This window comes from Temnothorax longispinosus, chromosome 1, assembly GCF_030848805.1.
Source record: "Temnothorax longispinosus isolate EJ_2023e chromosome 1, Tlon_JGU_v1, whole genome shotgun sequence".
NCBI classification, from domain to species: domain Eukaryota; kingdom Metazoa; phylum Arthropoda; class Insecta; order Hymenoptera; family Formicidae; genus Temnothorax; species Temnothorax longispinosus.
In genome coordinates, this window is record NC_092358.1 from 483,584 (window position 1) to 506,799 (window position 23,216).

General features: G+C 38.5%; 2 protein-coding genes and 1 long non-coding RNA gene across 6 annotated transcripts; 1 reads left to right on the top strand and 2 right to left on the bottom strand.

The window, feature by feature from the left end:
- Positions 1 to 23: 23 nt before the first annotated feature.
- Positions 24 to 5,509, bottom strand: LOC139810206 (uncharacterized). Of its 3 annotated transcripts, none has more exons than XM_071773587.1 (8): positions 5,278 to 5,509; positions 3,134 to 3,331; positions 2,519 to 2,995; positions 2,127 to 2,443; positions 1,903 to 1,993; positions 1,550 to 1,624; positions 953 to 1,246; positions 24 to 848 (listed from the first exon to the last, which is right to left on the bottom strand). In XM_071773587.1, the coding sequence occupies exons 1-8, from the start codon at positions 5,327 to 5,329 to the stop codon at positions 463 to 465; spliced, it is 1,890 nt and encodes a 629-aa protein (XP_071629688.1). In that variant the 5' UTR covers positions 5,330 to 5,509; the 3' UTR covers positions 24 to 462. The 3 variants fall into 3 exon arrangements, with proteins under 3 accessions (XP_071629688.1, XP_071629694.1, XP_071629702.1); XM_071773593.1 differs by having other exon boundaries at positions 953 to 1,009; positions 5,278 to 5,508; XM_071773601.1 differs by lacking the exon at positions 953 to 1,246 and having other exon boundaries at positions 5,278 to 5,508.
- LOC139810391 (uncharacterized) lies at positions 3,340 to 6,598 on the top strand. Its single transcript, XR_011731313.1, has 2 exons — positions 3,340 to 4,855; positions 5,912 to 6,598. It is a non-coding gene; the product is annotated as an uncharacterized lncRNA (long non-coding RNA).
- On the bottom strand, positions 6,416 to 16,642 carry Rasgap1 (Ras GTPase activating protein 1). Of its 2 annotated transcripts, XM_071773464.1 has the most exons (15): positions 16,488 to 16,642; positions 14,908 to 15,028; positions 14,536 to 14,805; positions 14,189 to 14,345; positions 13,843 to 14,030; positions 13,422 to 13,757; positions 13,088 to 13,289; positions 12,788 to 13,006; positions 12,558 to 12,682; positions 12,219 to 12,356; positions 11,854 to 11,895; positions 11,641 to 11,747; positions 11,280 to 11,523; positions 10,860 to 11,201; positions 6,416 to 10,772 (listed from the first exon to the last, which is right to left on the bottom strand). In XM_071773464.1, the coding sequence occupies exons 1-15, from the start codon at positions 16,540 to 16,542 to the stop codon at positions 10,217 to 10,219; spliced, it is 3,102 nt and encodes a 1,033-aa protein (XP_071629565.1). In that variant the 5' UTR covers positions 16,543 to 16,642; the 3' UTR covers positions 6,416 to 10,216. The 2 variants fall into 2 exon arrangements, with proteins under 2 accessions (XP_071629565.1, XP_071629576.1); XM_071773475.1 differs by lacking the exon at positions 11,854 to 11,895.
- Positions 16,643 to 23,216: the final 6,574 nt, after the last annotated feature.

Below are 23,216 nucleotides of genomic sequence, written 5' to 3' on the forward strand. Positions count from 1 at the left end.
TATTAATTAATAACTAGGCCTCCTGTGTTATATATATCGTTATACTTTACTTCATCATATTTGTCTTTAAATAAGTTTTGTGATATATTTTATAAAGAATATCTATTCTTTACTTTTACAGTCAACTTGACTTATACTACATCAATCCTTGTGAGATGATGATTAATTCCTTTTATTTCTAAGTGGAACATAGAATCTCGCGATTCACTCATCCTTGTAATAGTCTAATATCTTTGATAAAAATCATTTTTGTGTATATATATATATATATATATATATATATATATATATATATATATATACACGTACATTTTAATTAATTCTCACATTTTCAATTTCAATTATTTATAACTAGTAATGTTTAATCTAATGACGATGACAGTAAAATACTTTATAGAATCATAATACATATAAAGTTCTGTTAAATATAAAAAAATCATACTGTTGATCATTAATAATTTGTTATTTACGTTTCTCTTTTGGCATCTTATGTTTCTCTTCCACTTCTTCCTCCTCCTCCTGCTCCTCCTCCTCTTCCTCTTCCTCTTCCTCCTCCTCCTCTTCCTCTTCAACTTCGCTATCTTGCGGGGTAGGTAATTTTCCATATTTTGCGTCAAGTTTAGCTATTAATTCTAAATCGTCAACGTTTTCGATTTCCTCCTCCTCCTCCTCATCAACTTCTTCTCCAGCTTCTTGTTCATCTTCATCTTTAATCCTTATCTGTTCTCCATCGTACTCTTCTATCCCGGAAATACGTTCGCCTTCTGATGTTTCTAATTCATAATCTTCTTCCTCTTCTTCTTCTTCCTCAGATGATATCTTAGATTGGTCATGTCTAATATTGATTTCTATAATAAAAAATGCAAATATAAATCAATCCGTTGTATAATTTTTCAACAAGAGATTCAAGAAAACACACATGGGGAAAAACAATATAATATTAACACCGCACCTTCTTCTTTAGTTGTGCTTTGAACTGACCATCTTTCTGTTACTTGTGCTGCTTCATCTTGTGGAATTAATTTCGTTAAGTCAGTTAAAGAAATATTTTCTTCTTGCAACTTATTATATTTGGATCTTAAATCTTCATAATTTTTCACTTGTACTTGTAGAGGTGTTTTACTTTCAACGTTCTCAATAGACTTAATTACTTGCTTAAGGTGAGGAGGTGAAATTATTGTATCACGTCTTGATAAATCAGGTATGTCGGTTATGTCATGCGGAGAACGAAAAGTACCAATATCAACTAAAAAAATTGATCGATATTGCATGTTATAAATACGTTGTTGTAATATAGTCGTTTATTAATTCTATATTTGTTCTTCAAGCGCGTCAAATATGCCTTAATTTAATTATAATAAATTAGTCCTCATAAAAAAAAACTTACTTACCTGTAAAATTTCAATTTAACCTTTTTTAATTATGATAATGTTACAATTATTCCAACTTATAATTCACATCTGATATAAACTCTTTCTTTTTAATATATCCTATAGTTATAACTATAAGAAATGTGCTGACATAAAATAGTGAGTAATGAAAAATTTACCGTTATTCCATCGTCTAACGAGAACAAAATGTGCAGCGACAACAAGTGCAACACCAACCCCGAACTTCACAGCCACTGCAACCACCATATGTTATTTCTGATTGCTACCCTTTTTATTATAAAAAAATACCGTGATTAATACAAAGCAAATATAGATTTTAATATTTTATTCATATATATTTTATATAGTACTGGTGCCTATATATTATATATTCTCGGATTATATATTATTTAAAATTAAATGAAATAAGAGCATGGAGGAGCACGCATATATAATATATCTATATCTATATTTATGTAATTATTCAAAAGTATCGCTAATGTGTATTTTGTTATAGATTATGATTCCTTACCACTAGTAGGTTCTTCTTCAACTTCTTCTTCTTCTTCGGATTCACTATCTGCATCATTTAAATTTTCTTCTTCAACCTCTTCACCTTCTATCTGATAAAAAGGCATTAATGACAAAAAATATCATTAATATAAATAAAATAATCAATGTCGAAAGATAATCAAAGAAACAGTTACAAATGGAATGATATGTAAAAATAATAGAGATAACGAGATGTATATGTACCTCTTCTAGAGGTTCAGCACTATTATCGTCAATCTCATTAACGCCAGGTATGCTTGGGAATTCCTCAGAAACATGATTATTCTTCTCTTCTGCAGAGTCGTCAACTGTCTCTGTACTAAATTCATCAAGCTCCATATCAGGGTGATCCATCATACTATTTTCCCTGTCTAAATCTTCGTTCTCATTTGTTTCGTCAACTTCTTCCAATATGCCAGTAGCATAGAGTTCTCGTTGTACATTATCGTCACTGTCATTTCCTTCGTCAATTTCTTCAGAACGATCTTCATCTTCCTTTTGTTCCCTTTTATTTTGATCCTCTGAAAATATCGTTTTAATAGACAAAACGAAACATGTTTAAAATATTTTTGTAACATATCGCACAATTCACGTACCATCTATTGTCTTTTCAATTTTTATGTTATCTTTTTCCGCTTTCTCTTTGTCTTCTGCTTGTTCTCTCTCCTCTTTCTCTTCTTCTTGTCGTTCTTCCTCTATCTCTTCCTCATCCCCCTCTTCTTCCTCCTCCTCCTCCTCCTCTTCCTCCTCCTCCTCTTTTGTTTCTTCGTCGTCGCCAATTTCCTCTGTATTTTCTTCTATACTGTCATATTCTTTTTCAACTTTTGTCGATTTTTCTTTGTCGTAGCCCACTTTTACTTTCTCTTCTTCTCCTCCTTCTTCTTTCTCCTCCTCCTCCTCCTCCTCCTCCTCCTCCTCTTCCTCCTCTTCCTCCTCCTCTTCCTCCTTTGCTTCTTCGCTTACTTCCAGCTTTTCTTCTGGCTCGTACGATGCATCGCCATGATTGGATGGCGATTCATCAATCCAGCCTTCAAATATACTTGCCCAACGTGACGATGTTATCGGCGTATCAACTTAAAAAGTATAAAATGTATCATAAGACATATACTTTTAGCACAAGTCTTTTCTTAAGTTTAGTTGAGTTATAATTATTGTACTGTGTGTGTGTGTGTGTGTAGGTGTGTGTATCGAAAAATAATTTTTTTATTTACCATTTGTAGTCCCTCTATGTTCAAAAATTATTATGCCAATTAATCCTGCGAGAACAGCCAATAAAACGAAAAATATAATTCGTGCACACCAATGTCCACCCGTGCTGCTCTCTTTATAAATATGAATGGTAATATTTTCGGCAGAAGTATCAGTTGGGCTGATCAAAGTAGGTGGTGGGGTACCAGTATCTTCATCATCTAAATGTAATAAATTAAAGAGCGTTTGAAATCAGGATACGAGAGGATAAGAAGCAAAAATATTTTCGAAATTTGATTAGAATTAAGAGGATGAGAGGAAGAATAAGAGGGAGAGAGGGAGGGAAATTTTATATTATATCCGTACCGTTGAATATTCCCTGTATCGCGGGGGAAATAAATAGGAAAAATAGATGATACTAGATGTACCTAGCATCCAAATTTAAATAGAAGATTTACGTATAAAGAGTATAGCTTTTTATATTCAGTTACTTGGATACATTCAAAGTTTTAAATAAGTTTATTAATATATGAGTAAAAGTTTAAAAATGTAATATTAAAAATCACAGATGCAATAAGTGTGTTATTGCAATTGTTTCGGTTAATATAATTAACCCTAGACCTCTTAATGAAAGCGTAAAACGAGCATCGTGAAATATCTGAGAGAGATGCACGATAATGCGCATATAAGAATAAGTAGAACAGAATTCAAAGATAGTTGAACAAGAGATGCTTTTAGGCTGGATAATACAGTTTAATCTATTTTTAAAAGCTAAAGATAGAGATAGGTTGGCTCGGGAGCTACTAAAATCCACATTTTGTAATTTGAATGGCTTTGCCAAACTTTCTAGGGTCGACCGAGACTTAATATATACGCATCAAGAACTATACACCAATGACGACAAAACCAATAATTAGACTAATCTCCTGCAACACACATCAACTATAACGAGGCAATAGTTAATCGTCATCCCGTTAATCGTCATAGCGTGAAATATTTTCAAGTGCCCTCTTGGCCCCTCAGTCCCCTAGATTCCAAACACGCACAAAACGATTTTCTTTTTATAGATTATAATTCGATTCTAATAATATCTAATTTACGCGCGGAAATTATTATAGTGGGACGCGCGTGGCGGTAAAGATACACTTAACGTTAATATCTTTTGGAGATGCGCGTAGGGCGGCAATTGATACGTATGTACAAGATATGACTATTGATTATTGTTTTGTACGATTACAGTCGGTCGTCGAATCGCGTATTTCTAACAATAAATAGAAAATGACTATATCGCGATATATCTGAAATATTATCCACCGTCACGACTGCGGTCATATTCGAAAGATGGAGGAAGCTATATAGTATTACGAGCTATAGATATGTATGTAAAATGATCGAACGAAAATCGGAAAATCGAAATGAAATATATATATGTCGTGCGAGTCGGCGCGCACATGGTCGCGGGCCGCGGGTCGTCAGTGCGGCTGCCAATGGCTGACTTAAGCTGCGAGCTGCGAGAGGAGTGAATATTTTTGGAACTTGATCGACAGAGATATTCGTAAGAATATAAAACTGCATTATGCGGCCGTGATTGGTGATATCGCGCGGCGGGGCTTTAATCCGCCTTGGCCCACGCGCCGCGCCGCGCCGCGCCGCGCCGTTTTGTTCCAATTTAATGCATGTCCGTAAATATGACGACGACGACGATCGTCGAGTTTGCGGGCGTGAAATCACGACCGAGATTGCACGTAAGTATAACGGGGTATCGCGCATTTCGAGCAATTTTGCGCGTATACGCGAGAAACGTAAAGAGCGGAGAGAGCGTAATTAAGCGCAATATCGATCGATCGAGATCGAGATTCCGAGACATTCGCGAGACTCCGGTCGAATTATGTTTTCAAACGTCGAGCTATTATATAGGCGCGCGGATGCGAGAAACGAGAGGCGATTAACGATCGAGATAATTAAGCGTCACACACGCCGAGCAGCGGCGATAGTATAATAGGTATAGGTATATAAAATATATAGTCGATAGTAGGGATTTCACACGGGGATAAAAATAAAGGAAACAAACATCGCGCTAAAAATATCGTATGACCGTGGGAGTCGTGTTACGAAAGTGCGGTATGTCACGCGCGCCCGCTCTCTCGCTCTCGCCCATTTTATTTACCTTTCTTACGTCGTTTTTCCTTCCGTTTCCTTGGCTGCACATCGCCAGACATTTTTCGACGAGCGAACGCCTTCTCGTCGAGTATCGTCGCGATCGTCCCGAAGAATTTGAATTTTCAAACGATCACCGCACACCACTCCCACCACTCTACAAAAATTTGTTTCGCGAGACGCGGATGGTAGATCGCGGCGCATTCGGCACTAGGCGCTACTAGGGCGCTACCGACCACCGACTTACCGAGCGCAAAACATCCTATATAAATTTATTCCATGTCACTAGACTCACTAGAATAACTAACGCGTCTCGCGTGCCACCCTGCCACCTATCGCGCGACAGGGAAAGTTCCTAAAACTACTTGGACTCGTATGGCTATAATGAGGGCTGAGTTTCCACTGAGCGCGTCACGCGTCGCGTCGTCTGTCGTTAACCAATCTAAACATCCAGTCACAATTAAATAATGTAATAAAATAAGATGTTTTAATTCGTATCGTATGAACCACCATTCACCCCCAAATTTATCGATAAATCGATACCGATGCGTCATACCACGTATGTATGTATGTACACAACATACACTTCTTTCTTTTGTGACGTGTTGTATGTATGTATCTTTAAGGTTTTTTTCTCTATACAGAGATGCTCTCGATTGACAATCGATACGACTAACAACAAGAATTATCTTTCAAGATCGCACGACCCTAGGCTTTTTTGGCCTTCTAAACTACGGAAGAGGCTCATCGCGGAGTTAAATTCGAAAATAAGTTACGTGTGTGAATCGTTTCCATTCGTATAAAAATCTTTTAGAACGTTTATAAATGACCATCTGCCGTAAACGTTGCTCGTATTATAAAAGATAAATTGTTTCTACATTTTTCGCGATATTTAAATATCTTCAAATCGAAAAGAATTCTTTCAGTATTATCCTTCGATCGTGTTTTATTATACTGTTCAATGATATCTCTTTTCCAATCGTCCCGAAGAATTTGAATGTATTAATTCGGATATTGTGTGTAATCGCGGAAGATTATTACACGGCTCTAAATAAATATGGATGATACGTTGTCAATGGAAACGAAATTGTTACTATTATATATATATAAACGACAATTATTATATTATTATACATAGGACTTTTGCATGCAGAGGACTTATTTCGTTTATTGCAAGAAAAACTTATGTACAATATTAAAATACACAAAAAGTGTATGCTACAGAGCACTAATTTTTTTTCTCTCTCTCTCTCTCCCCCCCTCTCTTCACTTTAATTAAATAATGTATACATATACATATATATTAATGCTCTCTGGACCCTAATAACTTTCCACCCGGTGCCATCCAATCCCGAAGAAGAAAAAGAAGAAGATATTAATGCTCTGCAGATTCAAGAGAAAATGTTCTCGAATCCTCAATATATTTTAAGGCACAATCTATTTCTAAGGCTAACGTTTTCTACAAGATAACAATAGTTACTTGATGAACACAACGAGAGAGATATAAAAATATTACTAAATTACTAATATAAAATTAATATAAATAATACCGTTCGTAAGTAGAATTACCACATGTAAACCTGCATCGAATTTTCGAAAATTTTTCGGAAGCGTATATACTACGAGACAAAATTACCTTCCATGCAGTTTTCCAAGGTTCTTTGAAATAATTTGACTTTCTGATGTCCATTTTTCTATGACGCAGGTTAATTTTAATCTTGGTTTATCTTACCTGTTGTCTTTTCCTAGTTCTAAAGAGTTAGAAAAAGATGGAAAGTAAGTTAAACCGAGATTAAAGTTAATCGACATTGGTAGAAATGGGGCATGAATCGCATGTAAAACGACTTGTCATGGAATTCTGTTTTCAATCTCCAACTTTTGCGTCAAAAATTCCATAACGGTGCTTTCTAATTACAAACGATAATGTAAGCGTTCTTTTAAACTTCTTGATTATCTGCTTGTTACTTAATACGTAAGAAAGTTGTATTATTTGTATTAAATTTGTGTAAATTAAAAATGCAATGCAGAATAAATTATCGGAAGACAAAAGAAAGGACAAGATTGAATCCTTCCAACGAAAATATGTGGCAACTGTAACATTTAAATAAACAATTTACTTTAATAACCAATTATGTAAATAAGATTACATTTTCCTTCAAGTACCAAGTACTTATTGCGACATTAACGTAACTCTAAATGAGCCGACTCAATCTTTAGCGCTTTACTTTGAGGAAGATATCTGTATTTCTCTATGTCATATAATAACGTACGAAGAAAAGGAGAAAAATCGACATTATATATCATAGTAAACATCGTGTCAAATTGTTCATTAATTTGCGTCTAACAATTGCGTTTTACTTAATAATTTATATAATATTATCTCCATATTTCTTCTCTGCATTGAACAGGAAAAAAGTCTGTATATACTAAGTATATACATAGGCCTTGCATGGATATGTTAAGTTTTCAAACTAGATTCGCGCACAGTGAATTCTAATCGCGCGCTCAATATTGAGATTTTAGATAATCCAACTATTTTATAAACAATATTTGATTTATCTACAGATTTACTAAAATTATCTTAGATCTTACATCTAGCAAAAATGGATAAAAATGTTAGATGGAGATCTATTTCCTACACGTGTGGAAAAGAGATTTCTGTACACTGTACATCTAATGTTTATAAATTGTATAATATTTGAACAATAATTATTGAACGATATAACTATATACATTTTTTGTCTTAACAATTTTCTCGTGTGTTATTGTGTGTTATTGTAGTTGTTCTTTACTAAAATGGAGGGATTATAGTCATAATATTAGTATGGCTGTAGAGCTATTTGACATACGAGTTTCACATCACGAAACATGTAATTTTCGATTGCAGTTGTTTTCGCAACTTTGTATATTATAAATCACTGTGATATATGAATATATGTATAATAAAAGTTATCTCTTTATATTTAGCCTCAATTAAACAACTGGATATTTTTATATTTAAGTCATCTTTATACTTTATCGGAACATGGAAAGAAACGCTTTTAGGTTCATTCACAAACGTACACAATATTATCTCCCCCCTACACACGCACACAAACACTCACGCTCGCACGCGCACGCACATAAAAAACCCCCCTTCTTCCTTCCTTCTCTCCCTCGCTCTCCCTCTCTCTCTCACACACTCTACTTAAATAATTAGAATTTATTGCAACAGAAACCGAATATTATCAACTTTTCAGAATTGTTCTGAAAAAAATATTGTAAAAAACTAATCTTTTCTTATATAGATTTAAGTATATGTGTTTTATTATAAATTATATTAATTAATTGCTTCACATCACGAGAGAATGATCTAAATCAGAGAATTAATTAAAAAATCTTAAAAATGGTTAACCATAATTTGATACAAATGTTACATACGTGTTCTATATACTTATCCCACATTAATCTTTTTTAAAAAATTAAAATATAATTTTCATCATCTTTTAATTATGCAATTAAAGATAGCCCTTTAATAAATGCCGAATATGTCTTAAGAAACGTAAAAAAATTTCAAATTAATTATGACCGATACATCTTATATAAAAAATTTGTAGCTTAGATAGCTTAAAAGTTATTACGAATGTTGATTTCATATTCTATCACAGGAAATTGATCAAATATTCATTCAACGTATAATCAATTATAATAGCATCGTAAAGTACACGAACAATATATGAAAACAAAACATTATTAAAGTAACATTTAGCAACAAACAAACAAACAAACACGCGCGCACACACACACACACAGTTCGAGATTGCAAGATCTTTTTGTTATATCTGTCACATATCTCTTTCCATTAAAATTTTAACAGATCTAACATTTTCGTTTTTATGTAAAAGTCTATATTAGAATAACTAATAAAATATAAGAATTGATAACAGGAGGAGGTACATATTTTTGAATAAATGTAAATTCAGACTGTTTTATAATAAAAGAGAGTCTACAATGATAAATGCAGTAAAAAAATTTACTTGCGGCTACTTTAGGCTTGTAAAGAATAAATTTAGCGCCTGTACGATTAGATTGTTTACATCTTTCCCACCATATGGCTCGATTGAATTTATAAAAGTGCAAACACTAGAGCAAAAAATACGGTTGGTTGTTTAGAAATCCTGAGATTTTTTTATCAAATTGTAAGGTAATTAATTCTATTTTTGTGACATTACTATATTCTTATCTTAAGCATGTGCGTATTTATAATTAATACAGAAAGAATTGGGCTCAAAATTGATAGAATAATATATGAATCAAAGATAGCGGTAATTGTATTCAATTACAGTAAAAAAATTTCTCTATAATCTATAACAATAACTATTACGTAATATTACATAGCTATAATTGAGTGTTTTATATCGACGAGAACTCGACCTTTCAATGAATGAGATTACAAGTTGTGCAATAACACAATCAATGTCATATTTATGCACATACATCTCCAATAATATTGAAATGAGATGAGAAAAATAAATAAATAATAAATAGTAGAGATTTCTGTGATGACAAGATGTTACGTTCGCTGCACAGCATGGTAACAAATCAAAGGATACGTTAAATTACATTCCGTTATAACTCATTCTCTCTCTTTCTCACTCTCTCTCTCTCTCATTTATCTGGTATCCAAGAGATAAATTAAAACGATTCGTCATAAAAGGCAGACATATGCAACAGAAAAAAACTGCCTCCAACAGCAGCAGAGTCATTAATTAGACACAACAGAAAGATTATATACGTATATAATCCTATGTACAATATATATATAGCAATAAGAAAAGTAGCCAAGAGGAATTGTACTTTTCCTTTAAAAAAAGCGACCAATATAAATTTCTATATTTTCTCTCATTCCTCCGTGACTTTTTTTTCAATTTCTAGAAACGTGCAACTTACATTTGTACATCATAGGTAAATTAGTGATTACCACGCTCACTCATCGAATTACAAGATATGTCAGGGACATCGTCCTGTAATCGTCTTGTCAATGTACATTCGCCTAGCACTCTAATGTTGTCATAATTACCCAATTTTCGCGACAATGTACCCGATAAATTAATACTATCTGCCGTTAGTAGACTGGTGCTGTCTAGTCTTTTATGATTTTCCATACTTTCGTTAGCGTTTCTTTCCGATTTATCAGATCTTAATGTATTGTTTAAGCTATGATCGAATTTTCTGAGATCATTTTGGATACTTCTGATAGTATCGCTATTGTTTTCGTATCCTCGCAACAAATGATTTTCGTTCTCATACCTACGATTAATGGAGTCAGGATCAAGACACTTTCTGAATGTATCGTCGTATCTTTGACTCTCGACAATTTTTCTAGAGAATCCCATGTCGTAATGTTCCGTCTCTATAGATCGTTGATTTAGACCATCCAACTCGTACATTCGCTTTGTCAATTGATTATCGAAACCTGCTCTACTAGCTAAGTGGAGGTAGTTGTCATCACCGATGGGAGCCTGTCTACAAGAGCCAAGTATGCAAATATTATTTTGTAATAGCGAAAATCCAACATACATCCGATAAAACAATGAGCTATATCACACATACTTGCTGCCGTATTTGGTGTCGCGTGCCAGTCTTCTAAAATAGACTCTATGTTCACACTGCAACGCATATGCAGCATCTCTAAGTGCGATTAAAGTCTTGAAACACGAAGGTACATCTTCAATAGGCGATCCACCATCCGGAATAACACACATATCGCTAGCACCATAAACCGCCTGGCATTCACATGCATTCATCAATGTATCGAGACGTGGCAGATTTGTGAAGATTAACGAATGTATTCTCTGCAAATCGCGATCTGGGTCTAAGACCATTCGCAGTCCAGCCTCTATTCCTGGCGATACTTGACTGCATCCCGGTGCAGTTTCAGCAACTGCCCGACAGCTACATACGTTGCAGGAGCAAAAAGTTAGAATAGAAATACATACATACACGTTTCTCGATATCCACCACATTACTCACCAAAGCCAATGGCCATTGATGTATGCACTTGGATGATATTTTTCCAAGCGGTTACTGTTTGTTTGACATATTTTTGTGAGAATGTCAATCCATTCCTTTTCTTCTACACAATTACCAGCTTGAACATACAATGCCCTTTGTGGTTGAATAATTTGAAACATGTTTTTCATCTTGAAAGAATCTTCGTGAAGTCTTTCCACTGCTAAAATTTCTTCTAATGGTATCTTACATAAAGGTTCTTTACCTGTAAATTATATAAAGTATTCTATATAAAAAATTGTATTTACTGTTCTTGTATACTGTTCTTTAAGAGAAAGAGATATAATCTTTATAAGAGATATAATCATAAAAGGGTATTCACCTTTGGTTTTAGAATATGTCAAATCATGCGTGGTAAGTCTAAAATATCTCTGCTTAAAATTCTTGCGCCCAAATCGTTTTCTGCCTTGTGCTCGTTTAATCATTACTCTATTAAAAAAATATATTACAATTAAAAAATTGCATTTAAAAAATACTCTTGTAGAAAGATTAATTTATCAATAGACAAATATAAACGTTACATGATGATACCAACCTCTTGTTACAATTGGTAGTATGCATAAAGAGAAAGTATATTCTATTAGAAATATACAAAGTTTTTAAGCATTTACTTGTGTAATCTGAATACTATATTTTCAAGTTAACACAAAATCTGACTTAAGGAGCATTTATTATATTTATTATATTAGATTTTTTTACATCTTTCTCTCTCTTCTCCCTCTTCTTTCTGTTTATGTATGTACATGTGCGTATATGAGCGCGCACATGTGAACTTTTGATGCAAAAGACATGAGATAGAGAAAGAGAGAAAAAGAAGAAGAAGAAGAGATGGAGGGAGGGAGATATATATATATATATAAATATATGCGTGTTTATATATATAAAAATAAATGAATGTACCCTTCTTTGAGTACCACTGGTTGTTCTTGCAATACCGTTGGACGCTGTTTTGTGATACCGCTACTACTAGTACTGCTAGTCGATATTATCTCTAGAAATTGCTTGACTGCTTGTATATGTCTTTCCGTGTAAAACTCTCTATAATATCAAATTGTATATATAATAAAGAAAAAAAAAATTATTTGTTGCATTTAATATTGGGTTGGCCAATAAGTCCGTGCGGTTATTTATAAGTAAAATTTATAAGTAAAAAAACTGCACGGACTTATTGGCCAACCTATTACTTAATCTTTAAACTTTCTGATACTTTTCTTGAACGAATATTTATTAAAACCTTACCTGTATACACATTCCATGTATTCTTCTTTGCATACACTGCCTGCGCCTCCTCTACAAGACACCAAATTTCCAAGACTTTGAATCGTCTTAGATATTAATGTTAATGTCCTATTGGTCTGTGAATCCTACAAAATAGCATACGTTACAGGTAAATTCAACGGAAAACTGCTATATAAAAGTATATAAGACATTCTTCATATATAATACATATCGTTTCTTCAGTTATTTACAATTTGTTCGGTAGTGATATCAAATAATCTTGGACCCAATATTGCAGGAGCGAAAAATCGTAAAAAGATAAATCCACTTATCACCGAATATCTCACTTCCTTGTTTTTTGGAAAGTGAGTTGCAGCGAGTTCTCTCAAACACCAGAACATTTCACACATTAAAGGCGGACATCTTACTCCTGACGTTGTTATAGCTACAAATACTCTTTCAACATATTCCTATGAAAAAAGATGGCTATTAGTATACCTCTCGTTGTCTTGAAAAGAACGTTAGAGTTACAAGCACTTGTAATTTAATACCTTCAAATTCGTCAAATTCGTCTCTGTTGTATTGCCATCCTTTACCCGAGTTGGATCTATTTCACATGGCTTTTTTTCAAGAAAGACTTGTTCCATTGCAGGTCTAAGAGTACTATGCAAATAATGAAGACCCGCTAATCTCATGCCTTCGTCCATCATCTTGCTCACTAATGTATTACCCCGAAAGATGGTCGTTGGGTCACTTAAATAAAAAAATTGCCTTTTTATAATTACAATATGCAATATGTAAATAATTGAAGTGAATAATAAGACTAACAAGACTAGTTGATACGACATCTAAATTATTGTAAAATAACACAATTAGTTGGCTTACGTCAATTTAGAAATCTCATGACTAGCAAGTGCTCGCATCACAGATACCAGCTGTCCATGATGCACCAATACTCGAACTAATGGTTGCGCAGCTTCCATTTTACTAGCTACAATTTCACCCAATATGTAAACAGCCGATGATGTTATCGGCTGAACATTGACGCTTTGTAACAATAGACTTTTAAGTTTATCGTACACTTCAGATGGGAAGACATGATCGGCTACGTAATGAATCTTCAAACGTAAAGATCCCAAACCTGGTAACGTACCAGGTGGTGTTGAATTACTTGAAATTTTACTTGGACGATGTTTTGCTGCTCTAGGTTGTAAAAAATACCTGTGCGAAATAAAATAATGTACGTTATTCGAACTACCGTGCGAGAATTCGTGACCATACGAAAAGCAATAATACAAGCGTATACCATGCGGTTGTTGTACTAGTTTCTTCTTTTTGTGTTCCTTTTAACGTAACTCGCACTTCTCCAAGAAACACCGATTGTTCCCCCATGCCAGGAGATGCGTGCCACAAACCAACAACTACTTCTCCAACTTGAGCTCCTTCAATAGAATAATGGGAGACATCTTTGTCTCTGGTCTCGGTTAACTCTGGCTACAATGTAAAAGAAACCACACTTACCGCACTGTTCATGTACACTGCATCTGTGCACGTGTATACTCTGCGCGCGCGAGCGCGTGTGCGCATATACGTGTACATATGCAAAACGTATAAAGAGAATAAGCCGAGATGATATTACAGGCTATTCTTACCTCAAATACAAATGTCTCGTTAAAATATGGAGATGCTGTTTTCTTTTTAACCTTTGTGCGCTTAGATATTTTTTTACCATTACTATACATGACTGTAACAATTGCAAAGGGATCACAGCTACCATTTTTAATGGTTAATTCACTACATTCTATTATTCTGTAATGCATAAAGCCAAAGACACATATTACTGGAGGCCGTGTGTGTGCATATACACACACATACATATATATCTATATATACGTATATATATGTTGCATATTCTAGTTTTATGTATGAGACAGTCGTGGGACAGTCGTCGCGACGTAATATGCGACGACTGTTGTGTCACTGTACCGTTGTCTCTCACCTTACTGTAAGTTTAGGCTGAGGGTGTCCGACTTGATGTTGCAAAGCAAGTTCCAAATGAGCCTTGCCTTGGACTTCAGAGTCAGCGTCGACTGGTTTCAGAGGAAACCAATGCTCTTTATTATGATATGTAGCTAAATCTTCTCTCTTTATCGCTACCTTTCCCAAAATTTTATCCTGCTTTAAATGTCTATCTCTATCATATACATAAATGCCAAGGTAACGAAATTTTCTGGGCACTTCAAATTGAAACTCCTCCCCAAAAAACGGACTATATAAAGGTCACAAAATATATTTCCTTGTAAATGATTTAAATATATGGATTATATTACGAGGTGAAACAAATTTTGCAGATTTGATTTGACAGACTTACTTGAGAGTTCTTTCCATAGTTGTCGTCCTGAATATTTCTTCTTGATCCAGCGACAAGGTGCAGTAAACGTCTCGCGTACCTGGCGACCCATGACTTCGACTTTGAAGGTTCTTTGCTTCTCCTGTAGGAAAAGTGTCGGTAGGCGTAATTAATAAGAGATATTTCTTAGGTGAAAAATAATTTCGAGTTACTTACTAATTACGTTCGAATTACATTTAAGCCGCTATTCGCGTTAATCATTTCTTCTCGAGAAATGATTAGGCGAAGGAAAGATTGTTATATATTTACATTTAAATGGACTATGGCTATACTATATCGTTAGACACGTCTTAGTCTTACAACCGTGTCTAACAATAAGTAAGCGTCATTACAGATTCTCTTGAGAAAGTGTCTATCACTTGGTGCAACGATTTCGCGCACAAGAAAATATAAGTACTGATAAATTTATAGAAATATAATATATGTTTACATTATTGTTTACAATTACATTATATCAGATTATCACCCACGTTGCACACACACAATAGAAAAATGAATGCTACACAGGTAAAGATACCTACGTAAAGTAACTCGAATGTAATTATCGATTTATTGATTTCCAATAATTCGAATCGCGCTACGCAGCACGCTGCACTTTTAATAACTACTATTTCACCCGCGTAATATCGCAGGCATGACGAGACTGCATGAAACGAAATTTTACGACCAAATCCTGACTTTATTCTAAAAGGCCATTGTCGCCATTGTGTCAAACATTCGTGTCAAGGTGTCAAGTGTCAATTCGCGTCATATTAACGTCGACTCGCTCGTTATTTATTTATGAAGCGGGTTGTCGAATGCAGTTGGAAGATGGCAATTTCGGAAATATAGAAAAAAACGGGAAGGCGTTCGCGAGCCTGTTAGGAAAAGTACACTGCTTCTCCGTACGTGTCAGACGATTCGAATAGTTGGAATAACGAAGAACGCACATCATTTCACGTATTTCATGTGAATAGAGTATAGAGGATCAAGACAAAATTTTACATTCGACCGAAGACATTTTCGGTACATTTTCTATCCGTGTCCGTGATCGCACAATTTTCTTACCGTACACAGACGGTACAGATCATGCGGCATACACGCATACACATGCACCCGCGCACGCACGCACGTATCAATGCATGCGTGCGTGCGTGCGCGCGCGCGCGCGCGCGCGTAGGAGGACAACGACGCGTGGGAGTCGGGAATGTACGCCAGCGATCGCCCATCGCTAGCGAATTTCGCGTGAAAATCGGATGTCGTCCTCGATCGATTCACACACATTACCGTCGTTGCCGGACGCAAAAGCCCGACATTCGTCAGCCGTTTTCAAGCTTTCGCTCGAAGAAACGACAGACGATACAACGGATACGGCCGTAGGAGTTGAATTAGGTGACATCCCGAACGCGCGGCGCCGAGCGGAGCGGCGCGTGAAAAACGGCGCCCACGACCGACACTGCAACCGCGATCGTGTCCCGCCGCACCGTGGCGATAAACGCCCGTCACGCATCACGCTCACGTCAATCACTCGCGGCACCGCCGCACACCACCCATTTCCCTACCGATTTTGATCCTTAGCCTCTCTTCAACGCGGACTAGGCGCGTCTCCTCGGCCATGTTACCTCCATGACACTACTGAGTGACTACACGAACGAAACGCAAGCGGTTCGTTCATTCTGTGAATGGGTCTAAGCCAGGGCCGTGACACCGGGCACGGGGCCCAGCGCCCAGCGCCCTCTCCGCTGTCTACAGTACCCCCCTACCCTACCCTACCCTACCCGCTGCCTACCCGGCACCCGCTGCCGCTAGTGCCGCGTCAGCCGCGTGCCGCAGGCCACAGTCCTCGACGTCTTCGCCGTGTCACCGCGATCCGGGCGTCTCGGGCGTCGGGCGATCCAGTAGCCATCCGACATCCGATTCTGCGATACTGCCGCAATACTCATCCGTATCCCCTCCCGTTCTCACGCGATGCCATTACTTCCTTCTTACAGTTCTCACGTCCGTTCTTGCCAAGCTCGTGTCTACTACTCGCGCTTTACGAATACATTATCATGGAAAGAATCGAGAGAGAGAGAGAGAGAGAGAGAGAGAGAGAGAGAGAGAGCCCGCACGTAGAGGCGACAGCGAGTGGCCCGCGCCACTGTGTTGTCACTTGCAATTACTTACTCTTTATTTCATCGTTTCGTTGCGAGAAAAAGCCGCTTCCGGATTTTACGACAGGATATCGATAGTGCTGATATAACGATATTAACGATAGATTATTATTCTCATTCGCCTCAACGCAAAAATAAGTTATTCCAAATGAATTTGTTCGTCGATAAGTTAATGTAGACAACACAAGTTAAGGAAGCGATTAATTATTTCTGACTGATAGTATCGCTAATCTTAATTTATTTGATTAGATATGAAATAGCTATTATGTATGTTGTTGACTCATAAAATTATACCCATCGTTACGTACGACAGAGAAATATGCGCGACATTTTTTCAACGATCCAACACGTCCGTTTATTTTCTCATGCAACGAGTCGTCGTCAATGCTGTTCGACCGCGTGTCCTATGGCGCGCGTGCCACTCGCTACGAGGTTGGCGTATACCGGGTGACCAATACATAAAGGTGCATGATGCATACGCGCATCACGCTTTCCTCGCTGCATTCGCGATGTGAGATGTGAGAATTGCGAGATGTGAGCACATGTACATAAATATGAGCGCAGGATTAAACCCACTGCTCTCTCTCTCTCTCTCGCGCGCGCGCGCGACTCGTCTTATCTTTTTCTTGAGCGCGCGCGTGGTCGGTATCTTTGGTTTGTCAAGCCTAGAGCTGTTTGTTGCTCTTGTGCACGGTGTGTTACACACGGCGAGAACGTTACATGCTCGCGCGCGTACTCGGGACTCGGGACGGCATTGGTTTACGTCGCTCAACTAAGCGCGTGTATAAGTGGTGACTGTGGTGAGCCACTTCCTGATGGCGCAATGGCCCGCTTCCTCCCTCCCTCCAGCCCTCTCTTACGCTTTCTCGCTCTTCCGTACATTTATTAACAACAAATACAATACAAGTATTTATATTATGCAAGTCTTGGTACGTGCGTGTACTCTTTTCAAGAATTGTCGCGCACGAAATTTATTACTAAGTACACAAGAATAATTAGGATAGTGTATGAAATGCAGATCTGCGAAATAGAATTTAAGATAAAAAATTTTACAAAGATACATCGAGATAAACACTATAGGAAGGTCGAGTTTAGAAAGGCGATATGTTTTCTCGCGAACCGCGAGAAAAGAAAAAATATAGCGTACCCTTGTGCAGCAAAATTTTTACAATCTATAAGAACTAGATTATTGATTGCCATCTCCCGCAGCTGCTTTCAGGGAAAAGTTACTGTATCAGAGTATCTCGCTTGACCTCGACGAAATATGTGTATGTGTATATATAAGTTGGGGCGGATCGATAGAGAGATCGTAGGTCGTAGGGAAAGAGAGAAGACGCCCTGTGAGACCACTAACGTTGCTTGCGATTTAATGAGAATTTTGTTATTTTTCCCCTTTGTTGCCGTCCTCGGCAATCTCGGCATGCGAACGAGCGCGAGGTTACACAAGGAGCTGTCCTCGCGTTACCTCCTTGCGAAATGATCGTATCGAGCACGTTGAAGCTTGAAGCTTGAAATCATACTAATTTCTAGGGTGGAAATCTCCGTGAACTGAAAAATGTATATTAATGTGTGATGGGTGATTTTCTCCGAGATTTTCTCTGCGACGCGGGCGCGAGCGCGGGCGCGTCGATGCTCGAGTTTCCCCCCTTGACGACATATCGCTATCTAGATCTTAATTATAAAGATTTATGATATTATGCAGATTGCAGAGAGCAACTAGCTCTCTCGGCGTAACTAGCGTCGTATACTTTTGCAAGACTTTCACGGAAGATTTTCCCACGTGGCCCGTGGGTATACACGCCGCGCCCGCGCCCGCGCCGCGCTCATACGCTCTTTCCGCGACGCGTCTTTTAAATTTAAAGGTAAAAGGTAAAAGAGAATCATGGCTTTTTGTTCGTTTCTTTATTCTATATGTCTTATCGTCACATTTTCACACATTTCCATGCAACATGCAACACCCTCCGTACGTTAATAAAACCCGAATTACGTCAATTGACTTAATTTTGCTCCACACTATTTTATTTTCCATGACACGGAAAACGTTTGAAATTTCAGTTATTATATACAATTTACATCATTTCTGGTACGTCTGATCTGACAATAAGACAATATATTCTTTTGTAACGATAAACCAATTGATTATTAAAGATACGTACGCTATCAAATCGACTTGGCTTTCTCTCGGCCAGTTTTATCAAAACTAATATTGCATCGTCCGCGTCGTACAAGCAAGTTGTAAACATTATCCTCGACGTCCTCCTCCTTACCGCCGGAAATAGGCTCCTTGATATACGTCCTTTCAACTAACGCGAGTGCGAGTGGGAATAAACTAACTTGACGGACAACAACTACGTGTCGTACGTCGTACGCGCGAGATGAGACAGTGTTCCAAAACCCGATCAAGAGAGGAAACGACTCACGATCCATTTAAATTTCAGTCAAGATTTAAGCTAAGAGATTTTTTTCTTAGGATTAATTATAAAATTACACAAATGAAGCATGTCCTACGGACCTACGAAGTTGTATTACGACACTTCGTACGATACTATAATAATAACATGTGGTAAGAGAGAAGAAAGAAACTGTTGGATGACGGATTAGAAATATAAATAAATTAGATAGTAATATAAGTACACGCGCGGGTGACGTGTGGACTTGTTTTTCACCGACAATAACCGTCGCTCGACAGAGGACGAAAAAAATATATTAACGACGATGCGCGCATAAACGCGGCAGCCAGGAGTAGTTGGATGGTCGAGGGTGGAGGGTGGAGGGTGGCGGCGAGCGGCGAGTCCAAGTCACGACGCGCCGCGCTGCGCCGCGCCTCGATCGAGCGAGCGCGTGAATGAAACGGGTGGAGCGGTTACGAGGAAAAAATATGAATGAAGTCGTGGTAGTGACAGTCGCGTACGGTTTACGTTTAGCGCGCATGCGTCACCGAGCCGTAAGCCGTAATGCATGTAGCACGTGCATCGTTTCGTGTCATTCAGCGTCAACACAACAGCGTCGTAAAACTATGCGAGGAGACGGCCGGACGGACGATCGGCCAAGGTGAGATGTCGATATAACGTCGCGTCGTCATTCGTCATATGCCATAGATCGCACGTGCTACTACAATATTGTTAAGTTAACGTTCTTTCCTTCTCGCTTACGAATTTGTTTTTTTTTCTTTGCAAAACGAAGTCGGTGTCCGCGTCGGTGACAATAATCCCGCCGATGACAATCGATAACGACGATAACAATTAACGTGTATGGCGCGTGGACCGACGACGGCGAAATTCTTTCCTCCTTGCTTCTTTTCTCCTCTTTATCATCGACCCTATACTGAAATAGCGGGCGAGAGGATCGGATCGTTAGATATCTCACTTGGAAAAATATCCGATCTACGCGATGCATGTCAGATAGTCAGATATGTTAGATGTCAATGCGGTGTCATCTGATGTCGACGTGCGACGCGCGCGGCCGCGGAGAACCTTCCTGAGAGGAAAGATGGAAGCTTTATTAATAACTCTGCTCTAATTGTAAGAGCACAAGGTATCGCGCGTTACGCTTTTTCTCAACCGATCTCGACTGATGCAATTCAGGAAGTCTATAGAATTCGCTCTAGAATTCTAACGCAAAACGCCCATCGACGCTGACACGATGCCGCGCCGTCTCTCTCGTTTCTCCGGTCGCTCCGATCGACGGAGGTGAGAATCCGAGGCCGGGGCCGGGTATGCCGAAATTGGCGAAATTGTTACTCGACTCGACTCGCGTATATTTGAAGTTGGACTAGTTGGAGGCACTTGAGATTCCTGTGGGCACGAGCAATGTGTTTAATTACGTGTCACGTGTCACGCGTATCGCGTGCGCCACGTGTGCGCTGTATGTACGCGGCTATCGAGTGCAATCGAGTGTGTTTCTCGCACTCGTTACGCGTCAATCGCGTCATAAAGTCATAACACGTCATATCGCGTCATATTGCCGGCGCCGGAGTCCGCGACGTATACTCGTACATATGTACGCGGACGTGCGAACGGTGAACGCGTCACGAAAATTGAGCGCGGCCAATCAGCCAATGCGGTACCTTTCCTACGATTGAGAAATTGAGATGACTCGTTACCGTTGGCGCGATGCGCGCTTGTGCGTGCGTGCGTGCGTGCGTGCGGGTGCACCTCGTGAAAATATATATGGATAAGCAAAGACGCGCTTCTCTCTAATCTCTATTAGGTAGCTCATCGTGTTGAGATGCGAAATTTGCGATTTTGAAATTATTTTCAGTGACGTGCGACGAGCACCAGTGAAGAAGCACGATCCTTTCTCGAGATAAATTTATTGTCGATTTTTGCGCAGTAGGGCGCGACTCGGATCGGCATCGTACCTATTTCTCCTCTAATGAAATTTTTCTCCTGCCGCTATGCCGCCCGAACGGCGCGGGCCACGTCTAACGGAGAAGTTGCTCCGGAAGTCGCTCGATCTTTATTCCCAGTTTTGCGTTCAATGGTTAAATTCTAAATATAAAGTCGCGTATAAAGTTGCGCACGCTTGCCCATAGACACCTATGTACACGCGTGAACGTGTTTGGTTTGGAATTTGGAGCAGTGACCACCCGGCATAACGCGCTTGGCTCGCACCTCGCATCTTTCCTAGCACCGCAAGTTATTCTCTTTGCAAGTTATTCGATTCGAGCCAATTTTTTCTTATCGCTTATTCGCTACGTACATCCAGACTCAAAACGAAAGCGATTTCATGATTGCGCGTGGGATATGTTACATGCCATGCAGTATGTAACGTATGTATAGGTATTATGAGCTTAATATGTGCGTGTGCAACTGTCGGTTTATGTATATACGCGACACGTTAATTCTCGTAATTTGTATCTTGCATTCGCAATCTTACTCTCGCCCCTCCCCCCCCCTCTCTCTCTCTATGCGTTTGCCAATTTTTTCCTTCGTTACTTCAAAGCGAGCGAGCGACATACAAATTTTGTGCTCGCTCCGTATCGATGTACATATAATAAATTTCGGTCAAGTGAACGATAGAAAATTTATAATCTATGACATAGAATTATATGGCAGAAATGGGGAAAAACGGTTGTTGCGGACCACGCAGCAATAAACGTAGGAAACGGTAACAAACTTCCTAAACAGGGAACCGACAAGGGGAAGAAGCCCATCCGTTCGGAGGGTCTTTCACAACCCTCTCCCCAACCTTCCCCCCCCCCATTCAACGAACGAGTGAATGAGGCAAAAAAGTACAGCGACCTATAATTTCATTATAATTAGCTTCCGCCGATATTACGTTATGTAATTTAATTGTGCCCTTGCGATCGCGCACTTGTTCCGGCGTCCTTTGCGCGAGATTTCTTTTTGCTATTAATTGTAAACTGAAAAACTTGATATCTTTAAAGTTTAAAAGAACGATATATGTAGACTCGTCGAGAGTGAAATAACAGTATAGGAGTATAGAACGAGATTGTTTAGCGGTACTTAATGTATCGATTTTCACGCGCGTGATTCTTCATTTCTAATAATTGCTCAGAGTTGATGCGAGAGAGAGAGAGAGAGAGAGAGAGAGAGAGAGAGAGAGAGAGAGAGAGAGAGAGAGATCGGTTGTTGGATAAACGTACTTGTAATTACGAGAAAAAAAGCATTGTGCGTACAACTAAGAATGGTATCTAGATCGAGAAAACTAGACAAGCTACACTATTCTTACAGTATTCCCACGCGAGTACGACCGTACGGTCGTAATTGATCGGTTTTCGCGGAAAAGCAAGCAGACGTTTCCCAACCGTGCTGCGGCGAGCGCGCGATAACGAGAGAAAAGTTGCGGAATAGCAAGAGAAACTCTCCGTAAGCGTAAAGAGAAAGAGAGTACGCACCCGCGGAATCGTGGGGATACAGACTATATACAGAGCGATATAATTGGTATACGCGGGGACCTCGTGAATATCTTACAATTAGAGTCGCACAAGTAGGACGATCCTTTCGGGCCTATTGTTTCTCGCTGCTTGTGCAAAAGCTGAAGTATACTTACGGCTGGCGGGCTGGCACACTAGCCGAAGCTGTGGCCTAGCTTGCCGTACACACGCTTCACGCTTGTCTACGTCTACGCGTTACCCGACCGACCCGCGACCACTGTGCACTGTCGCCATCAGTC

Coding starts and splice junctions, on each gene's coding strand:
- Rasgap1 (XM_071773464.1), bottom strand. CDS start 16,542: ATGGCCGAGGAGACGCGCCTAGTCCGCGTTGAAGAGAGGCTAAGGATC. Junction 13,758..13,842: donor ACTAGTACAACAACCGCATG/GTATACGCTTGT, acceptor TATTTCGCACAG/GTATTTTTTACAACCTAGAG. Junction 11,202..11,279: donor ATCAATGGCCATTGGCTTTG/GTGAGTAATGTG, acceptor CAACGTATGTAG/CTGTCGGGCAGTTGCTGAAA.
- LOC139810206 (XM_071773587.1), bottom strand. CDS start 5,329: ATGTCTGGCGATGTGCAGCCAAGGAAACGGAAGGAAAAACGACGTAAG. Junction 3,332..5,277: donor GGAAAAACGACGTAAGAAAG/GTAAATAAAATG, acceptor TATTACATTTAG/ATGATGAAGATACTGGTACC. Junction 2,996..3,133: donor ACATAGAGGGACTACAAATG/GTAAATAAAAAA, acceptor ATACTTTTTAAG/TTGATACGCCGATAACATCG.